General features: G+C 38.1%; 1 protein-coding gene across 1 annotated transcript; it reads right to left on the bottom strand.

Annotated features, from left to right (window-relative positions):
• Positions 1-2,411: 2,411 nt before the first annotated feature.
• On the bottom strand, positions 2,412-11,899 carry LOC133980039 (S-arrestin-like). Its single transcript, XM_062418603.1, has 15 exons — positions 11,852-11,899; positions 11,681-11,741; positions 11,560-11,604; positions 10,552-10,751; positions 9,688-9,747; positions 8,566-8,633; positions 8,320-8,455; positions 7,415-7,499; positions 7,223-7,295; positions 5,948-6,085; positions 5,391-5,468; positions 5,036-5,050; positions 4,904-4,956; positions 3,947-3,956; positions 2,412-2,502 (listed from the first exon to the last, which is right to left on the bottom strand). Exons 1-15 carry the CDS (start codon positions 11,897-11,899, stop codon positions 2,412-2,414), a joined length of 1,161 nt encoding a protein of 386 aa, XP_062274587.1.
• Positions 11,900-22,833: the final 10,934 nt, after the last annotated feature.

Raw genomic sequence — 22,833 nt, forward strand, 5'->3', positions numbered from 1 at the left:
GGTCACAGATGGGGAAAGAAAAGTTTGATACTGTTGTTAAAACTTTTCGGGAGGTTCAGTTTTCCAGCCGCTGATCGAGGATGGAAGGATTTTTATTTGTTTGTAACTGTGTTGAGAAAGTGAATAATGTCGGTCTGGTCTGATGAAGGCTGAGGTTCTCCTTCAAGAGCTGGTTCTCTGTTTGACTTTGAGCACACATGAAGGTTTATATCAAATACCAGGGCTAACATTGTCATTAGAAACTTTAAACATCTCTTTGGTTTGTGGTTTTTTTTCTCTCCAGCTGAAACAGTTGTGTATTATTTGTTCTTTCTAAGAAAATCTCCAATAAAACATGGAAAGAAAAGTTTTTTGTTTCACTGAGTCTTCAGTATCTCTGAATCATCACACATTATGATTAAACTGCTTTAATAACAATGATGGTAGTCTAATGAAAGCACTAGAAAGATATATGGGTCAATGACATTTTTTAGTGTCCATGTGGTTTAGTTTAAATTTAAAGGGTTACAATGTGAAAATAAACGTATGAATAACTTCACACATTCTTTTTTTGTGGACCCAGCATCAAATTTCTGCTTTTAATCCATTTTGAGAGAATATATTAGAGGATTATGGCAAAAATGTCTAAGTGGTGTAACCATAAAAACTTTGTACCAAATAATTCAACTTGCTTAAAAACAGTAAATTGTCAATAAAACACCATATCAACTAGTTTGGCATGATCTTACATTATAACTTTATATTAAATAAAGGTAATGGAATACAATGGTCCAAAATATTACATTTACTCTGGTAACCATGGAGATCAGGAAACATTTACATGTTTTAAATGAAGTCATTATTAGTATAAGTCCACTTAAATACACTGTAGGTGATAAAATATGTAATATGTATCATTCTTTTGTGGTTACACCATTTGACATTTTCAGGAGCATTCAGTCTTACTTTTGGTAAAAAAAAAATGGTGCAAATGTCATTTCAAATGATATAAAACCAACAAAAATTGTATTGAAATCATTGTAATGAGTTTTGTGTTATTTGGCTCCATCTGGTGGTAGCTGTGAATAGCAGGATTCAGGAGGAAGTGACCTCACAGTAAACATTGGGGTAACAGGAAGTAAAGTGAGCAGCATAGTGCAACTGTGCTTTAAAGCCTACAAAACGGCTTCATCTGTAAGTTATGTTCTGTTTACAGTTATATTCACAATTGTATATTTTTGGATAATTAGTTTATTGGGGACTCTGTGTTAGAGGTTGTAGTTTTAAGCAATTGTTTACATTGTTTTTCTATTATCCTTATTTCACTAATGTTTAACATTTACTTATAAGGGCTCATTGCACAGTTTCAAAAAATGTAAAGACATTTCTTCAAGTAAATCCTGCCAAACACAACAACCTGCCTGTTCCTTGGAGGATGAAAATTGAGAGAAATATTTGTGTTTAACTAGCTGCTAAAGACCACGTTGCCTGCAACCACTTTTAGTGAGGACAGCATAAAAATACTAAATGTACATTTAAAAAAAACCTGATGCTGCTTTTAAAACTATTTCAACTGATCTATGAATTCATCATCTTACCAACGCTTATTTATCTCTGAACTGTATAAACAGCACTACTTAAAATTTAGTTTCATTGACAATTCATGAAATCATAGTTTTTTCTCCAAAATATTCACATTTCTCTGAAACTCAGTATTCACAAAATCATTGGCAACAGAAAGTTTCTTTTATTTCAGACCAGAAAGATTTTTCAGGCAGGATTATAAACTATTTACACTCAAAGTTCAGTTTCATACATAAAATATCAGAGTTAAAACTATTACGACGTCATGAATGAAGTGACAGAAACAGATTCCTTCGCATGCATTAAACAACTCTAACAGCTTTTAACACTCACATCAACAGATTTACACTTGAAACATGATTATTTCATCTGTTATTTAAAATGCAACTAAAATCACATTTATTTGATCACAAGGCAGATTAACAAGCGTCTACATTTATCTGAACACAGACTCTCTGCTGGAGTCAGAAACGAACAGTTCATTAAACAGTTTGGTTCGTGTTGAGCTGCTGTAAAGTTTAACTGTGATTTTAAACAGAGGCTGAGTTTATTTTTTAGGTGAAGTTTGGTTATAAATAACAGCAGCTGCGAACTCACACCTGTTGATACTGTTTTACTTCCAAACGTCTTCAGCTTCAGATCCTGAATACTTCCTGTGTGTGTGCCACCCGTCTGCTGTCTGCTGTGTGTTGTACTCATGTCGCCCCCTACAGGCTACAGAGTTCATCACAAGGGAAACATCAGGAAGTCATTAAACTCTTTGTCAGTCTGATGGAGAATCTTCTACAAGTCAAACTGTGTTTCTGTTCGTCTCTGGCGGTCAGCAGGAGCAGACACGTCGTCCTTCTTTATGCCTCAGTGGGAGACTCGTCGTCGTCTCCGATCACCCCCTTCAGGTAGACTCGTTTAAACTCCTCGAACACCATGTCGTCTGATTCACTGCAGGGACACAGAGGGTTAAATAGGTTAAATGCTTCATGGGTACTGAGTGAGCATGGGCTTGAACTTGGCAAATTTTGCAGGTCCCACATGGTTAAACATATGGGGTCTACACCTGAAACACAGTCAGAACCCACTTGAAGCCTATATGGGCAAATACAGGTGGGGTCACCATGGAAACTGTGGACAAACCCACTTGGGACCCATATTTACAGCCCAAATGTAACCCTTATGGGGCCTACATGATGTAGGCCCCATAAGGGCTGGGATACATGGGTATGCATGGCTTGCATACCCATGCTTGCACGTAAATATCATATATAAATATATATTTGTATATATATTTATATATGATATAATATTTCCGCAGTCTGTTAAAGCCAGAAAAGGTGAACATGTTGGTGTTTCTGGCCAAAAACTTTGACCTTTAAATTTGTTTGATTTCCTGACACTGTCGTTTTGCATTTGCACTTTTGTCTAGTTTATCCAGGGCAGGCCCATGTAAATAGTTTTTAACTTTGTTCCTTATTATTGGTTTAAGATAACTGCATAATTCGTTTTGAATTTCTTTTGCACAGCTAATTTTTGAGAATTTAATTAATTATTAATTTAAATAATTTTAAATTTGATTGTTTTTAGTATAATTCGTTTCGTTCGTTTAAGACCTTGGTTAAGATAATTTTATATAATTCGCTTTGTATTTTGTTTGCACGCAGTATTTAACTACATTGTAACTTTGTTTTGATTAATCGAACTCTTTGAATGTCTTTGAAATTACGATGGCTGTCAGGCATTGCCTGCTAGGGGGAGTAGGGACCAACCCTACTAGGTACTTACTATACTATATTGACTGGGTTAAATAGAATTGCATTACTAAAACTAGACTAAAATAGTCACAGATAGTTTTGACTAAAATAAGACTAAAATGCTCAGACTTTTAGTCGACTGAAACTTGACTAGACTAAAAAGAGTATGAACGTGACTAAAACTAATAAAAACTAAAATGACAGCTTGACACAAAGACTAGACTAAGACTAAAATTAAAACAGGCCGCCAAAAACAACACTATTGTTTAAAGGTGAACTGCAGTGATTTCCCCCTCAGAATGTGTTTCCAGGTTAAATATTAATATTTGTTGTTACATTAACATTTGATGAGGTTTGATGAAGTTCACACTGCTTCATTTTAAAGATCTCAGTTCCAAAAATGATGTGAACCGCTGCTTTGGAATAATCAAGAGAGTTTTCTTTATATAATCAGCTGTTTCTGCTGAATCTTTAGAGACAAAAAACCCCCAATAAAACAAAACCCTTGAATGAATTTACATGAAGATAAAGATGTTTTTAAAAATGTCTGGAACTTTAATTTACAGACTTTTCCTGAATAGAAAAGGAATAAACCTAAATATATAAACCTTTATATGATAAAAACTAAATGATCTTACCCCTCCTTGGCTGAAGACGCAGAGTTCAGACAGGAAAAGAGAAGAAGACAGATGAGTCATTATTGTTAATTATTGTTCATGTACGAATTAAACTGCATTTCACATTTCACATTTCACAGGTCCTTTAATTTCATAAATCGGGCCATAATTTACAAAATGAACATCATGCTGCATGTTTTAGGTATCTCCACTTTAACACACCTGAATATAATTATGAACTCATAATCAAACCCCTTGATGAGCTTCAGCTGCTTGTTAACGAGCTAAAAATTCGAATTAGGTGTGTTAGAGTGGAAAGATGCCTAACACATGCAGAGCAGTAGCTCTCCAGGAGCAGGGTTGGAAACTGCTGTCATAGACGCTTTCACAGGTTTAGTTTGGGGAGATGGATGAGGTCACTGAGGGTCCTCACAGGTACAAACATGTGTGTGTTAAGCAGCTTTCTGTGTCTCGCTGACAGCAGTGAGTTGCTCCTCTTACTGCAGTTTATCATGTAAACAATGAGCTGCGGATTAACATACAGATTATCAATACAGATTAACTACACACACACACACACACACACACACACACACACACACACACACACACACACACACACACACACACACACATGACCTACAGTCATTTCCTAGAGAAGTACCTTTTACCTTAAACAAAGTCTTCACTTAAAACCTTCTAAAATGAAATGATTTACATTGTTGGGACTTGATTTTTGTCCCCGAAAGGGAGACGAGTTCCCAGAACATGAGGAAAACCTGAGGTCTCCCAATTTAAACATATCCATTTATATTCTTTCACGAGATAAATTAAAAGAAAAATTTTGTGACACTAAGAGGTTTTTGTTTTTTGGATCTTAAGAACAAACCTCATAGAGATTCAGGAGAAGAAAACATGTTGATGAAACGCTGAATGTGAAGAGAAACTTTGATATGAGGAGGAAGATGGAGGACGTACCTGGTTCAGGTTTAGGATGCATCAGTTTGAAGGGAAGCTCCAGAGAAACCTCACTGTGAATAAAACAAACACACATGTAGTCCAGTTCACAGAGACTCAGAGTGTGTGTGAGATGATTTTGGTGAAACGTACCTGGATCCAACCGTCCTGTTGGTGCAACCAAGAACAGAAGCAGACCATCAGTTCAACTCATCAGAGTTTAAATAATCAACACTTTTATCTTCAGAAGCTCGGCCGTGTTTAGTTTCTGGAAAATATTATTTTCTGCTGAGTTACGTTGCAGTGATGTTTAATATTTCTGATTTACTGCCTCATTAAAGCTCAGTCCCAGCAAGGATTAACTCTTCAGTGCATTTGTGTCTCTACATTTTTCTTTAAACAGTCTGACTGTAAATAAGAACATTAATATTTATCTAAGGATGATTCATGTCAGAGAGCAGGAAGCCTGTCGGACGACTTCCAAGCATGCCGAGTGTTTCAGACTCACCCAGATGCAATCATCCTCAGCACAACCTTATAGAAGACCAGAATCCCCTGAACCTCCTTCAGCACCTCCTCCTTCACACTGATGGACAGATGAAGAGACAGACGGTTAGAGATATTTGTTACAGAGTTATATTATCATCATGAGAGTCTCAGTTTGTCTCAAAATGTCTCAGTGTGTCTCAGTGTGTCTCATTATGTCTCAGAGAGTCTCAGTGAGTCTAAGTGTGTTTCATTATGTCTCAGTGTGTCTCAGAGAGTCTCAGAGAGTCTAAGTGTGTTTCATTATGTCTCAGTGTGTCTCATTATGTCTCAGAGAGTCTCAGTGAGTCTAAGTGTGTTTCATTATGTCTCAGTGTGTCTCAGAGAGTCTAAGTGTGTTTCATTATGTCTCAGTGTGTCTCATTATGTCTCAGAGAATCTCAGTGAGTCTAAGTGTGTTTCATTATGTCTCAGTGTGTCTCAGAGAGTCTCAGAGAGTCTCAGTGTGTCTCAGAGAGTCTCAGTGTGTCTCATTATGTCTCATTATGTCTCAGTGTGTCTCAGAGAGTCTCATCTCACACGCTGGATGAAGCCAGGTTGGTATCTTCATGTTTGAGTCGTCCATCCAGAGCGAGTCCTCTCCTGTCCTTGTTGTGATCCAGCAGAGGATACAGGGTGTACTCCTGCTTCAGACTGGTTCCAGTGGGAACCCCGTCCCTGGAGACAAACAGAGAATAAACTCTACAATCTCACTGCTTTACTTCTTCACACAGATCTGGGCCACCTATCTAAGGACTTAGATATAATACTATTATATTTCTACATGTTTCCCAGAGCAGCATTTCTCTCTCTACTTCTTAACGTCACTCTTAAGATCATATTCAACATTTTTTTATTTAAATATTATTACTGGTTTAACATCACACATCACTTAACAAATAACATCAGTGTTCATGAAAAACGTATAGCCTGAAAAATTAACAAAAACAATGAAATATAGTTTTCAGTTCCTCCTGCAGCTTCTTACGATGCTTTAAACCTTGGACGATCATTTCTAAGTCTTCAGTTACGATGCTTTTGGGAAATACGAAGAAATAAGATTTGTACGATTTTATGATCATCTCAGCCTTTGAGATGTTTTTAGGAAATAAGGCCCTGCTCTGTTAACAATGTGTTTATTGCTAAACTTTCATAAAAGAGAGAAATCTATAATTAATCCAAAACATCCAAATGATATCAGTCTAATCAGGTTGTGTCTAGGGATGCTCGATATTGACTTTTCTGCCGATATCCGATATTCCGATATTCCCCTACTCTTAATTTCCGATACCGATATACTTCTCAGCTGTTGTGTCTCCAGCAGAGTAAGACCCAGAGGACCCACCGGACTCTGACGGTGACGTCACAGAGGCGACTCGACGAAAGCATAACAGAGAAAACAACGAGGAGGTAAACCTCGTTTCTGTTTGTGTGTTTGTGTACATGGCGATGGACGCTATGAACTTGTTAGCCACGGTTAGAGACCCACGAGTCTAGCATGTTGTTGTTATACATCATCAAGCGCCGGTAAACGTCCCATGCTGCGTTCATGCAGGCTCGGAAATGCTGAAGCCTACAGAACAAATATCGTTTATAAAAACCTGATACCGATATTTCCCGATATTACATTTTTAAGTGAATAACGGCCGATAATATCGGAGGGCCGATAATATCGGACATCCCTAGTTGTGTCTGTTGCAGTCTTCTTCAAAATAACTGTCACTGAATGTTAATTTAAAAACTAAAAATCAAGAACAGACAGAAAGAGAGAAAACAGTTTTATGGTCAGGGTTAAATACTAAAAACCAAACTCACCTAGTTTCCTCTTTAGCCACTGATTTGACGTACTTGTCATTGGAGTACAGAACAATGTTGGTAACCTGTTCAACTGCAGACACACAGACAGAAAGAAGTTTTAATACAACACAAACTCTACAGAGAGAGACGAAAAGAACAAACACAGAAGTATAAGAAGTCACATGTTAGAAACAACAGGTATGATGTTACCTGACAGGCTGATGTCTTTCACGTTCCTGCTGGATGAGTTTGTGATCTCAACGTTAGTTTTGATCGGCTCACCGTGATAAAACGTCTGCAGACAGAAGGTGATGTTATATATAAACTGTAGATTATCTGTCTTTACACATCAGCAGGAGCCAGTTTACATCTAATTATCAAAGAGTTTAAACAGCAGGTGAAATAGTCTGAGCCAAGATTACATATAATGTAGTATGCAGTATTACAGTAAAAGTACTGCAGTATTATGAGCGATGTAGTATGCAGTATTACAGTAAAAGTACTGCAGTATGATGAGCGATGTAGTATGCAGTATTACAGTAAAAGTACTGCAGTATTATGAGCGATGTAGTATGCAGTATTACAGTAAAAGTACTGCAGTATTATGAGTGATGTAGTATGCAGTATTACAGTAAAAGTACTGCAGTATGATGAGCGATGTAGTATGCAGTATTACAGTAAAAGTACTGCAGTATTATGAGCGATGTAGTATGCAGTATTACAGTAAAAGTACTGCAGTATTATGAGCGATGTAGTATGCAGTATTACAGTAAAAGTACTGCAGTATTATGAGCGATGTAGTATGCAGTATTACAGTGAAAGTACTGCAGTATTATGAGTGATGTAGTATGCAGTATTACAGTAAAAGTACTGCAGTTTTTATAGTATAGCAGCAATTTATTGAAATGAAACAATGTGAGAAGTTTAGAGGGAAACATCACTATAAATACAGTATTATTACAATAATAATAATTCTTGTTAAACATTATGACATTACCAAGTTATGTAGATGTAATTATATAACACTGTAAAGGTGTTTCTGTTCCATGCATTGGTCTATAAATCATCATAGTAAATTTAATCTGTGCTCAGATGTGGACGGTTTGCTGTCTCACCTCTTTGGGCAGGCTTAGTTTTACGTGCAGAGGTTTTTCAGACATCAGGAACTCAAAGGTGGTTTCGGCTACTGGAACCACCTGACTGCTCTCTGCACTGAACTGGATCTTACGGATGGAGAGACGAACTGAACTCCTGCAGAGAGAACACATCAAAATCCATACAGGATAACAATTCGTCCATGTTCGAAGGTCTGAACTGTTTTTTTTCTGATAAACCTTTTTGATAATTGTTTCTGAACTCACTGTTTTTCGATCTTCTCGTTCTGATTCTCAGCGCAGAACGCCTTCACCTCAAACTCCACCGCACATTTCTGTCCGGATCAGAAACACATGAATCATTCATCAATATTAGTCAAATATATAAACACACAGAGGCATCAACAGGATTTACTGAGTTACATCAGTCCATGTTCCAGATTTAACAAGTTTAGAAATGAACCATCAGTTAGATTTATGTGGCCTCAGTGTTCCTCTCATATATCAGCAAACATCCAGTCACAGAAGTAACATCAGTTTTTCTAAAAGATAATGATTAACAACCCAGGATGTTGTTTACTTTCAGGACCTTTAAATACTTTTTAAACCATGGCTAAACAAAGCTCCATTTGATATTATGTGGGCCAGACGAGTAAAACCATTGCATAATAACAGATAAATAATATATTTTATAACTTTACTATAATAAACCATCTTTTCACAAAACAGATTAAAAGCATGAGAGATTAGTCATCCCAAACATGCACAAACGTTTTGCAACCAGGTGTGTAGTTTTAGGATTCCCCTGCTAAAAGATGCTGATAAAATGTGTCCAAGTCCATCGAGACAAATGTGTCCATCAAATCTGAATCACATTGCAAGTCAGTTATCTCAAGCTGGACATTTACAAGAAGATCAGAAGACTTGTCTATGAATGGTGGGCGAAAATAAGTGAGAATAGCCGAGTGTATTATTGAAAAGGTTTCTGCAATTTTTATACTTTGCAAAGATGTCTAGAAAACATATTCTGTCCACTGAATGATTAAAAAAAAACCCAGGTTGAAACTTTGTTTCCAAACCAAACCAAAAAATATCTATCTATCTATCTATCTATCTATCTATCTATCTATCTGTATATCTATCTATCTATCTATCTATCTATCTATCTATCTATCTATCTATCTATCTATCTATCTATCTATCTATCTATCTATCTATCTATCGTGCAGTCCTGTATAATGACAATAAAACTGAACCTAGTAAAAGTAAGGTCCTGTAATGTTCCAGTGGAGTTAGGTCCATGATGTTGTCACTATAACACAGTTGGTCTAAAAACATGAAACAGTAATCTTGGTCAGTTTGAATGAAGCAGAGTGACGTTGAACTTACTTTTCCCTCATCGTTGGGTCCGGGCTGCAGAGCCACAGAACACGGCAGGTTGTCTGGAAACTGAAACACAGAAACTTATTTTAAAACAGGTGAATGTAGAGCAGCAGAGTGAGTAACAATCAAGAAATCACTCTGAATGAAAAACACATGATAAAATGCCAAAAATGTAATTGAGGGTTTTTTGGTGTTCATGTGGTTTAGTTTAAATGTAACCCTCCTGTTGTCCTTGAGTCAAAGAAGGAAGGGAAAGTAAGGGAGGAAGGAGGGAGGGAGGAAGGAAGAAGGGAGGAAAAGAAAGAAGGAAGGGAGCAAGGAAAGGAAGGAAGGATGGACAGAGGAAAGAAGGAAGGTAGGAAGGAGAGAGGGAGGGAGAAAGGAAATGACGAATGGAGGAAGGAAGGAAAGAAGCAAGGAAGGTGGGAGGAAAGACAGAGAGAAGGAGGGAGGGATGAAAGAAGGAAGGGAGGAAGTAAAGGAAGGAAGGAAAGAAGGACGGGAGGAAGGAAGGAAGGACAGAAGGAAGGAAGGACAGACGGAAGGAAGGGAGGAAAGAAGGAACAGTCAAAACAGACGGGGTCAATTTGACCCAGGAGGACAACACAAAGGTTAAAGGGGTTAAAATTACAAAAATATGCATATGAATAACTTGCACACATTCTTTTTTTTGTGGACCCAGCATCAAATTTCTGCTTTTTTTTCTAGAACGTCCACTGGGACTCACTGATGATCACGTTATGTGCATTAGGGAATGGTCATACCTGTGCTGAGGGAACATAGGGATAATAACTCCTCACATCCAGCTGCAGGAACAGACTGGAGGGGTTAAACATCCCACCTGGTGAGCAACACATCTTGAAGCCTCACCTCAAAGAAGAAGGGGAAGGCGTTGTCTCCCAGCTTTTTCAGCAGCCTCTCCTGGCTCTTGGTGTGAGTCAGCTTCGCTTTGTCCTGCAGCTCGGGGTAAACCTGCCGGGTTACCACAAACAGATCCCTCCTGAAGGCCACGCCCATCACCTCCATGTCCTGACGGCCGTACCGAAATGTACACGACAGCATCACGTACACTGAGGACACGAGAGGACGAATGAGACGTAATACATAACAGGAGCTGCAGTACCACTACCTGCCACTAGAGGGTCTGTTCAAGTCTTATCCAGGCGGGGAATTCCGGTCCTCTGAAATGAGGCCAACGCGGAAGTAACTTAAAACTGCATTCTATCAAAAGGCCACCAGGGGGCGACCGTTTTGGTGTCAAAAGGACTTCCGTCTCTATACAAGTCAATGGAGAATTCACCAACTTCTCACTTGATTTCTAACCTAAGTAAACGTTTTCAAAATGTGTTTATGGTCTCAATCGCTAGTTTAAAGCCTTCTTCAATGCAGTATGATGTTCATTTGGGACATTTTGGCCTCCCTGATTTTATATGTGACGATAAAGCAGGGTATGCATTAGGGCGTGGCTACGTCATGATTGACAGGTTGATTGGTTCACAGGTTCAGGAAGGCGCCTCATGCTCCTCCTGATGCCCATATAAGTAGAATCCCCGTTTTTATTTTACTCAGCATGCACCTGAAATGTTCAAATGATGGTGCTGCTCAGATCCGATACTATTGGCCTCCGAGCAGCAGTCCACAAACCAATGGGTGATGTCACGGAAGTTACGTCCATTTTATATACAGTCTATGGTCTTTTCACAGAGTTGCAACTTAACGTTTATTTGTAAGAACATGTGGTTTAATTTAGAAACTGATGATTGAAGGCTATAAAACTTTTTTGTCTTTGATTTTCTTGCATATCAGAGGTAATTTAAGGTAATTTCATCGTGCAGTTGACAGTGCTTTGTAGAGAGGTCAAAGGTCACACATACTGACCTTTCTTTCCTTTGAGCTGCACCGGATCGATCACAACAACTCCATCTGAGAGAGAAACACAGATCGTAAGTCTCTAATGTCTGTCTGGAGATCAGATTCAGTGTTTTATCATCAAACTCACCGACTGGATCGACGTGATCGCAGTGATCCACGAAGTCTCTCTTGGCCAAGTAGACGGCCAGCTGAAACACACAGATGGAGCTTCAGTGCCTTGCTCAGAAGTTCTTACGTCTTCTGTTACCATCACTATAAAAGTTCACTACGACCATGCGACTGTCGCTGTTGGACTTACCGACTTGTCACGGGAGATTTTCTTGAACACGACATGTTTCCGACTCATGATGACTTTTGATTAATGTTACGATCTGCAGCACAAAAAAAATCCTTAAATAATTAACAATTAAACAGTTTTGTTGGTAACACAGGTTGGTTCACTCTCTAAAAACATAATAATAACTTTATATTAAAGCTACCCTTACCTTTGTTACATTTTTACACATTTTTTTGTTTAGGTTAAAATGCTATTAATAAGGTAATGGCTCTAAAATGTTAGAGAGATCCACCAGGCATAGTGTAGTATATTATTTCTTAATCTACAGGCTTCTTCGTGAGTCACACATGTACATACATCCCAGCCCACTGGGCTGGGGAGCGCCTTTTAAGGTAAAATCTATAGCAGAGGGATAAACAGAGCCCTGTAAGAGGTTCTGTGTTTACACTGTATAAACATGGAATGATCATACGAGGTTCGTGTGTTGTATGACATTAGATGACGTCAATTTACATAGGGATATAAAGCTATAAACTGGTCAGACAATACAGAGATGAGACTACATTGAGACTACATTGAGATTACATTGAGATTTTGAGACCAGAACAGCGACACATTGGAAGGGACCCCTTAGCTGCTTAAATTTGAACGTGTAGATTCTCCCGCTGTGTTCAGACAGTGTATTTGATTTGTTAATAAAGAAAACTAAAAAGGAACAGAGACGTGAGCCTATAGTCATTCTTCTTCACCCTGGGTCGTGTTTACTATATTCACGACAATAGAAACTCATCATTATTCCATTCTCATAATATTCTGTGAAAACTCTGACCAATCATATCATTCGGTCCGAGGGAGGAGGGGTTGTTCCTGTTTTTTCAAAGTGCTGTGTGAAATGCAAGAAAGGTAAGAGTAGCTTTAATTACATGTAGAGTCTCTTTATTTATATTCTAAAACAAGAACCCTGAGCTTTCTCTCTGCTTATGTGATAATAATAATAATTAAAACTGCAAGCAGTGTCGAAGGGCCCTCGCACATCCATGCACGTCGGACTGTGGCGCAGTCGGAGGGCGCGCAGGTAGAGGTCTTCATACGCAGGAACGTCAGTGCTTGTCGCAGTCGCAGGGCATTGACAGCAGCCATGTAAAGGTCTTTGCTCCTGCTGCTTCAATGGAACATTGTGTGATGGGGTTAATGTCTCCACTAGATGGCAAACCAAGACCAGAAATGAAACGGGATAAGTTATTCATATAATGGTTAAACTTTGAAATCTTCCAGGGGGCGCTGTGGAGTCATTTTCTCACTTAAAAATCCCAAACTTTGTCAGTAGGCAATATGTGTGACTGTTGACGTATGTGTACAATTTGGTGATTCTGTGAAGACGGGAAAGTCCTCTAAAGGCAGAGGGAAAAATGGAAAATTGACGCAGGAAATGCACAATAACTCACTTCCTGTAAGAGCGAAAATTTTGAAAAAAATAATTTGGGGGTTTACCCATGAGTGCTATGAGTCCTGTAAATTTCACAAAGATCAGACAAAGTTAGTGGTCACATGACCTGCTGTTAGGGGGCGCTATGGAGACCCCTTGCCACACCCACCCCCAATGATGTTGAAATTGAAACGGCTTCAACAGGTGTGACATTTTACGCAGTGCATGTATTAACATCCGACAATGTATGGAGGAGTTATAAGGAGTTGTTTGTTTATAGAAACAAACGACTGCCACGCCCACCTGGTATAACGTAGGTAAAATCTGTTATCAAGTTTACATAATCAAGGTTTGAGGATGATATAGTTCCAATCTGAAGTCTGTGGAGTCAAAACTGCAGGAGGAGTGCGTTAAAGTACGAGGGCTGAAAAAATGCACCTGTGGCGGCAAAAATGCACCTGTGATCCAAGATGGCCGACTTCCTGTTGGACTTAGGGTATGGGTCCAAGAGGCTTTTTTGTGCGTCTGGTCATGATATATATGAATCCTAAATTTCGTTCATGTACGTGCATGTAGAAGGCGGGGCTTCAACCTTTAATGTTCTAGGGGGCGCTGTAGAGTCATTTTGGCACTTAAAAGGTTGCGGTTATACCAAAAAATAATATTCGTGAGTCTTGATGAGTGTGTCCAATTTGGTGAGTTTTAGAGCTTGTCAGTACATGCTAAGTGGGAAAAGGCATTAGGGGGCGCTACTGAGCTGTTGGGGCAAAATATTGGGCAAATGTGGTATCAGATGAAAGAGCTCATGATTTGAAACCTACGTGGCAGGTTTCATGATTCTGTGAACATCATAAAGTCCTCAAAGCGGTGTTCGAAAAATGAAAATCGGTGCACGCCACGCCGCGTGGGCGACTTCCTGTTTGGTAAAAAAATTCCACAAAATTAATTTCCCAATGATCCGATGAGACCTATGACATATTTGAATTTCATGCCGATCCGAGAGGATTTGTGGTCACATGACCCGACGTGTGGGGGCGCTAGCGAGTCCCCTTACCACGCTTGCGTCTAATCACGTTACATTAAATACATGTTCACCAGCTGTGACGTGTGTGCAGAATTTCATGAGTTTTCATGCATGTTAAGGCCACCAAAAACGCGCGGCATAAGAACGTGAAAAATAATAATAATTAAAACTGCAAGCAGTGTCGAAGGGCCCTCGCACATCCACGCACGTCGGACTGTGGCGCAGTCGGAGGGCGCGCAGGTAGAGGTCTTCTTACGCAGGAACGTCAGTGCTTGTCGCAGTCGCAGGGCATTGACAGCAGCCATGTAAAGGTCTTTGCTCCTGCTGCTTCAATGGAACATTGTGTGAAGGGGGGTTAATGTCTCCACTAGATGGCAGTCTAAGACCACAAATGAAAGGGGATAAGGTATTCATATAATGGTTAAACTTTGAAATCTTCCAGGGGGCGCTGTGGAGTCATTTTCTCACTTAAAAATCCCAAAATTTGTCAGTAGGCAATATGTGTGACTGTTGACGTATGTGTACAATTTGGTGATTCTGTGAAGACGGGAAAGTCCTCTAAAGGCAGAGGGAAAAATGGAAAATTGACGCAGGAAATGCACAATAACTCACTTCCTGTAAGAGCGAAAATTTTGAAAAAAATAATTTGGGGGTTTACCCAGGAGTGCTATGAGTCCTGTAAATTTCATGAAGATCAGACAAAGTTTGTGGTCACATGACCTGCTGTTAGGGGGCGCTATGGAGACCCCTAACCACATCCACCCCCAATGATGTTGAAATTGAAACGGCTTGAACAGGTGTGACATTTTACGCGCTGCATGTATAAACATCCGACAAAGTATTGAGGAGTTATAAGGAGTTGTTTGTTTATACAAACAAACGACTGCCACGCCCACCTGGTATAACGTAGGTAAAATCTGTCATCAAGTTTACATCATCAAGGTCTGAGGATGATACAGTTCGAATCTGAAGTCTCTGGAGTCTAAACTGCAGGAGGAGTGCGTTAAAGTACGAGGGCTGAAAAAATGCACCTGTGGCAGAAAAAATGCACCTGTGATCCAAGATGGCCGACTTCCTGTTGGACTTAGGGTATGGGTCCAAGAGGCTTTTTTGTGCGTCTGGTCATGATATATATGAATCCTAAATTTAGTGCATGTACGTGCATGTAGAAGGCGGGGCTTCAACTTTTAATGTTCTAGGGGGCGCTGTAGAGTCATTTTGGCACTTAAAAAGTTGCGGTCATACCAAAAAATAATATTCGTGAGTCTTGATGAGTGTGTCCAATTTGGTGAGTTTTAGAGCTTGTCAGTACATGCTAAGTGGGAAAAGGCATTAGGGGGCGCTACTGAGCTGTTGGGGCAAAATATTGGGCAAATGTGGTATCAGATGAAAGATCTCATGATTTGAAACCTACGTGGCAGGTTTCATGATTCTGTGAACATCATAAAGTCCTCAAAGCGGTGTTCGAAAAATTAAAATCGGTGCACGCCACGCCGCGTGCACAACTTCCTGTTTGGTAAAAAAATTCCACAAAATTAATTTCCGCATGATCCGATGAGAGCTGTAACATAATTAAATTTCATGCCGATCCGAGAACATTTGTGGTCACATGACCAGACGTTAGGGGGCGCTAGCGAGTCCCCTTACCAAGCTTGCGTCCAATCACGTTGAATTAAATACATTTACACCAGCTGCGACGTGTGTGCAGAATTTCATGAGTTTTCATTTATGTTCAAGCCGCCAAAAATGCGATTCATTACGCGGCACTTGAATAATAATAATAATAATAATAATAATAATAATTAAAACTGCAAGCAGTGTCGAAGGGCCCTCGCACCCCCCCGTTTACCCCCTCAATTGTAACGCCGTACGTGCACGTCGGTGCGTGCGGCGGTCGCAGGGCTGTCAAAACTGGCATGTAGATGTCTTTGCTCCTGTGCCTTTAATTGAACATTGTGTGCAGCGGTTAATGTCTCCACTAGATGGCAGTCTAAGACCACAAATGAGTCTGAGTGACTTCTAAGCAATAAGGAATGTGGGTGAAGGGTCAAAAAATCATTAAGATTGAGCATTTTTGCCTGGATGGCAGACTTCCTGTTGGACTTAGGCTATGGCTCCAAGAGGCTTTTTTGTGCGTCTTTACACGATACATGTGTTTCCCGAATTTGGTTTGTCTACGTCAATCTGAGTGGAGGGGCTTGATTTTTTAAATTTTCTAGGGGGCGCTATTAATCCATTTTTGCGTCGGCAATTTCCCCGCTCCTTAAAATATCAAAGTTTTCTCCGGATCGGACATGATTGCAAGTTTTGGTGAGTTTTGGGGCATGTTTAGGCTGTCAAAAAGGCGTACAACTATAATAATAATAAAAATTATCCAGATTGAACATTTTAGCCTGGATGGCCGACTTCCTGTTGGACTTAGGGTATGGGTCCAAGAGGCTTTTTTGTGCGTCTGGACATAATACATAGGCCTTGTCGATTTCATTTTTCTATGTCAATGTGGAAGGCGGGGCTTAAACTTTGAAATCTTCCAGGGGGCGCTGTGGAGTCATCTTCTCACTTAAAAATCCCAAACTTTGTCAGTAGTCAATATGTGTGACTGTTGACGTATGTGTACAATTTGGTGAGTGTAGGAGTTTGGAAAAATGTACAAAATGGATAAAGGCATTAGGGGGCGCTATTGAGCTGTTGTGCCACGCCCAGAGGCAGTTATGGTCTCAAATTAAAGTGTTCCTGAGTGTGAACCTATGTGGGCAATTTGGTGATTCTGTGAAGACGGGAAAGTCCTCTAAAGGCAGAGGGAAAAATGGAAAATTGACGCAGGAAATGCACAATAACTCACTTCCTGTAAGAGCGAAAATTTTGAAAAAAATAATTTGGGGGTTTACCCATAAGTGCTATGAGTCCTGTAAATTTCACGAAGATCAGACAAAGTTTTTGGTCACATGACCTGCTGTTAGGGGGCGCTATGGAGACCCCTTGCCACACCCACCCCCAATGATGTTGAAATTGAAACGGCGTTACCAGGTGTGACATTTTACGCAGTGCATGTATTAACATCCGACAATGTATGGAGGAGTTATAAGGAGTTGTTTGTTTATACAAACAAACAACAGCCACGCCCACCTGGTATAACGTAGGAAAAATCTGTTGTCAAGTTTACATCATCAAGGTCTGATGATGATACAATGCGAATCTTAAGTCTGTGGAGTCAAAACTGCAGGAGGAGTGCGTTAAAGTACGAGGCCTGGAAAAATGCACCTGTGGCGGAAAAAATGCACCTGTGATCCAAGATGGCCGACTTCCTGTTGGACTTAGGGTATGGGTCCAAGAGGCTTTTTTGTGCGTCTGGTCATGATATATATGATTCCTAAATTTCGTTCATGTACGTGCATGTAGAAGGCGGGGCTTCAACTTTTAATGTTCTAGGGGGCGCTGTAGAGTCATTTTGGCACTTAAAAAGTTGCGGTTATACCAAAAAATAATATTCGTGAGTCTTGACAAGTGTGTCCAATTTGGTGAGTTTTAGAGCTTGTCAGTACATGCTAAGTGGGAAAAGGCATTAGGGGGCGCTACTGAGCTGTTGGGCCAAAATATTGGGCAAATGTGGTATCAGATGAAAGAGCTCATGATTTGAAACCTACGTGGCAGGTTTCATGATTCTGTGAACATCATAAAGTCCTCAAAGCGTTGTTCGAAATTGTGAAAATCGGTGCACGCCACGCCGCGTGGTCAACTTCCTGTTTGGTAAAAAAATTCCACAAAATTAATTTCCCAATGATCCGATGAGAGCTGTAACATATTTAAATTTCATGCCGATCCGAGAGGATTTGTGGTCACATGACCCGACGTTAGGGGGCGCTAGCGAGTCCCCTTACCACGCTTGCGTCCAATCACGTTAAATTAAATAAATTTTCACCAGCTGCGACGTGTGTGCAGAATTTCATGAGTTTTCATTTATGTTCAAGCCGCCAAAAATGCGATTCATGACACGGCATAAGAACGTGAATAATAATAATAATAATAATAATAATAATAAGAATCCTGGCAAAAGCAATAGGTCCCTCACTGACTTGTCAGTGCTCGGGCCCTAATAATTCCAGCAATTACAATAGGTCCCTCACTGACTTGTCAGTGCTCGGGCCCTAATAAGAATCCTGGCAAAAGCAATAGGTCCCTCACTGACTTGTCAGTGCTCGGGCCCTAATAATAATAACTTTATTTGTATGGCGCCTTTCATACAATAAATACAGCTCAAAGTGCTTTATAACAACATCAATTAGATTAGTTTAGATTAGTGCTTCACATTAAAAGCAGAAAAAACAATGTTAAAAAAGAACAATAAAGAAACATTAATGTGAAATAAGATAGTAAATAAAAGTAGTACGCACAAATATCTTGAAAATAAATATATATATTATATGTACCATTCTTTTGTGGTTACACCATTTGACATTTTCAGGAGCATTCAGTCTTACTTTTGGTAAAAAAAATGGTGCAAATGTCATTTCAAATGATATAAAACCAACAAAAATACTAAATGTACATTTTAACAAACCTGATGCTGCTTTTAAAACTAGTTTAACTGATTAATGAATTCATCATCTTACCAACACTTATTAGTCACTGACCAACGTTCCTCTTGTTCATACCGACTATTAAAAGATGCCGTTTAAAACTAGTTTTTAAGATGTGTTTAAGCTCTTTTTCTGAATTCATCAATTTATGAAACAATTATTAAAACAATAAAACCTTAATTACACATTGATCCCGTTTTCTTTAATTGATCTTTTTTTTAATATATTGATTATATTGAACTGGGCATAACTCGGACATCCATGATGTCTTGCTGCGGAGCAGCTGAGTTCAGTCTGAATTTATCTCCTATAAAACCAACAAAAATACTAAATGTACATTTTAACAAACCTGATGCTGCTTTTAATACTAGTTTAACTGATTTATGAATTGATCATCTTGCAGACCTTTACTTGTTACTGAGCCATTTAATGACTTTTACACCACATCTTGCAGAATAATGCTGCGTTTATGTAATTATAACAGATATGTGTGTCAGATATGAACTTTAACAGCAGGGCATCATGATGTAACACCTGCAGGAATATAAACTGTTAACTAATATAAATATGCATCATTCAGCTATAAGACAGACTTTTCTTTGCATGACTGATGTGAGTGATGACTGTTCACCTGCAGACTAACTGATACAAACATGACAGTAAAGAAGCAGACTGACCTGTGTGTGTTCAGCTGGAGGACGACAGCAGCTCTAACAGCTCATCACACACACACCGCTGCATTTATAATCTGCAGCCACGCAGCCTGGTCAGCATGCTGCTCATTACATACACACATAATCCTCCACAAGGATTCTCCCAGTAAACACGTGCAAAACAGCGAGGGAAAAATACTATATGTATTTTAAAAGTAACTAAAGCTGTCAAATAAATGTAGTGGAGTAGAAAGTACAATATTTCCCTCTGAGATGTAGAAAGTAGCATCACATGGAAATACTACAGTAAAGTACAAGTACCTCAAACTGTACTACAGTAAAGTACAAGTACCTCAAACTGTACTGAAGTAAAGTACAAGTACCTCAAACTGTACTACAGTAAAGTACAAGTACCTCAAACTGCACTGAAGTAAAGTACAAGTACCTCAAACTGTACTACAGTAAAGTACAAGTACCTCAAACTGTACTACAGTAGAGTACAAGTACCTCAAACTGTACTGCAGTAAAGTACAAGTACCTCAAACTGTACTACAGTAAAGTATAAGTACCTCAAACTGTACTACAGTAAAGTACACATACCTCAAACTGTACTACAGTAAAGTACAAGTACCTCAAACTGTACTACAGTAAAGTATAAGTACCTCAAACTGTACTACAGTAAAGTACACGTACCTCAAACTGTACTACAGTAAAGTACAAGTACCTCAAACTGTACTGAAGTAAAGTATAAGTACCTCAAACTGTACTACAGTAAAGTATAAGTACCTCAAACTGTAGTACAGTAAAGTACAAGTACCTCAAACTGTACTGCAGTAAAGTACAAGTACCTCAAACTGTACTATAGTAAAGTACAAGTACTTAAATGTGATGTGAAAAGACGTTCAGTTCTTTAAAATGAGTTAAATTCATGCTGAGCGTGTTTTGTTTACATGTAACTGTGACATCATCAGGTTGTTACATCACATGTGATCAGCTGTCTGTGTGTGCGTACGTACGTGTGTCTGTGTGTGTGTGCGTGTGTGTGTGTGTGTGTGCTGAGCCGATAAGTTTCTCTCCATCAGACTCAGCAGTCTGCTCACTGACCTCATGGATTTATTAATGAACGTCTGAGTGATTATATTTATAAAAACAAACTTAAGATCGACCTTTTTAATCCGGCTTTCAATTGAACTTTATTTTATTTATTAATCTTTTAATTTTATGCTTCAGCTTGTTTTTACGACTTTTACTTCACATCACATTTTCCTCTTTAACTGTTATATTATTTTTATTATTGTCTTTATTTTCCTTTTAATTAATAAAACCTCCTCAAATTTCTGCTTTTAATCCATTTAGAGAGAATATATTAGAGGATTATGGCAAAAATGTCTAAGTGGTGTAACCATAAAAACTTTGTACCAAATAATTCAACTTGCTTAAAAACAGTAAATAGTCAATAAAACACCATATCAACTAGTTTGGCATGATCTTACATTATAACTTTATATTAAATAAAGGTAATGGAATACAATTGTTCTAAATATTACATTTACTCTGGTAACCATGGAGACCAGGAACCTGACTGCTTTACTTCTTTGTTTCTTTGTTTCTTTGTTTCTTTGTTTCTTTCTTTCTCTCTTTCTTTCTTTCTTTCTTTCTTTCTTTCTTTCTTTCTCTTTCTTTCTTTCTTTGTCTTTGTTCTTTCTTTCTTTTTCTTTTTTTTCTTTCTTTCTTTCTTTCTTTCTTTTTTTCCATCTTTTATATTTATTTTTCTCTTTCTTTCTTTCTTTTTTTTCTTTTTTTCTTTCTTTTCCCTTTTCTTTCTTTTTCTTTTTCTTTCTTTTATATTTATTTTTCTCTTTCTTTCTTTCTTTATCCTTTTTCTTTATTTCTTTCTTTTCTTTCTTTCTTTCTTTCTTTCTTTCTCCTTTTTCTTTCTTTCTTTTTCTTTTTTTTCTTTCTTTGTTCTTTCTTTGTTTTTCTTTCTTTCTTTTTTTTCCATCTTTTATATTTATTTTTTTCTTTCTTCCTTTCTTTCTTTCTCCTTTTTCTTTCTTTCTTTCTTTTTTTCTTTCTTTCTTTCCTTCTTTCTTTGTCTTTGTTCTTTCTTCCTTTTTCTTTCTTTCTTTCTTTTTTTTCTTTCTTTCTTTTTTTCCCATCTTTTATATTTATTTTTCTCTTTCTTTCTTTCTTTCTCCTTTTTCTTTCTTTCTTTCTTTCTTTCTTTCTTTCTTTCTTTCTGTCTTTCTTAATTTCTTTTTTTCTTTCTTAATTTCTTTTTTTCTTTCTTTCTTTCTTTCTAGGAGGATAAAATATTTAATATGTATCATTCTTTTGTGGTTACACCATTTGACATTTTCAGGAGCATTCAGTCTTACTTTTGGTAAAAAAAAATGGTGCAAATGTCATTTCAAATGATATAAAACCAACAAAAATACTAAATGTACATTTTAACAAACCTGATGCTGCTTTTAAAAACATCACTAATGAAGAAAAAGAAGTTACTGGATGTATTTTATAACAAATTCTCTGCCTGAGATCTTGATAGTTTTCAGCTCATCTTGTGTATAAATACGTTTTATGTTTGCAGATATGAAAATAAAGAACATAAATGTTTAGAGATTTTTATTTGGGTGTTTTTCTCATTTAAAAAGCGACAGACAAACAACAGAGACAAAATAAAACTATGTTAATAAATAAAAACAACAGTCTGGTTGTTTATCATCACATCTTTTCTACATGTGTACAGTTTATTATTAAATGTGTGATTAAAGAAGGTCAGTGTGCACAGAGTGATTAAACACATGAGTCTGGATGAAAAGAGGAAAACAAATCAAATACATCAACAGTGTTTGACTCCAACCTGCAGTTCATCGCTTCTGTCCTGATAATAAATAAATATATTACACTAAATATTAAATCTGCTGCACCATGAAAAGTTCTGTAAGCTGCTGTAATATTTAAGATAGAAGCTGGAAATGACGTGTAGTAAGTTTCTTAATGAACCGTTTTATCATATTTTTCCATTTTAGAGTCAACAGCTAGTTTTTCTACGATATTCGACACTGGAAATAAATATTCAGTCAATTCATACGTTTATCTTTGAGTTTTTAACGTCCACAGATTCATTATTTCAGAGTGTTAATGTGTAACAGTCGAACCATCACAGGTCCCCATAAACCACCTGCTCGCTCTTTTTCTCACTTATGTGGTTTATGGGGACGCTTGAACAAAAACAAACAAACTGATTAGTAACAGCTGTGATTTTACTGCAACGACAAGTCAAAATGTCACCTGTGTAAAAAAAAGGCCTGTTAGCTGTG

This window comes from Scomber scombrus, chromosome 5, assembly GCF_963691925.1.
Source record: "Scomber scombrus chromosome 5, fScoSco1.1, whole genome shotgun sequence".
Taxonomy (NCBI): Eukaryota; Metazoa; Chordata; class Actinopteri; order Scombriformes; family Scombridae; genus Scomber; species Scomber scombrus.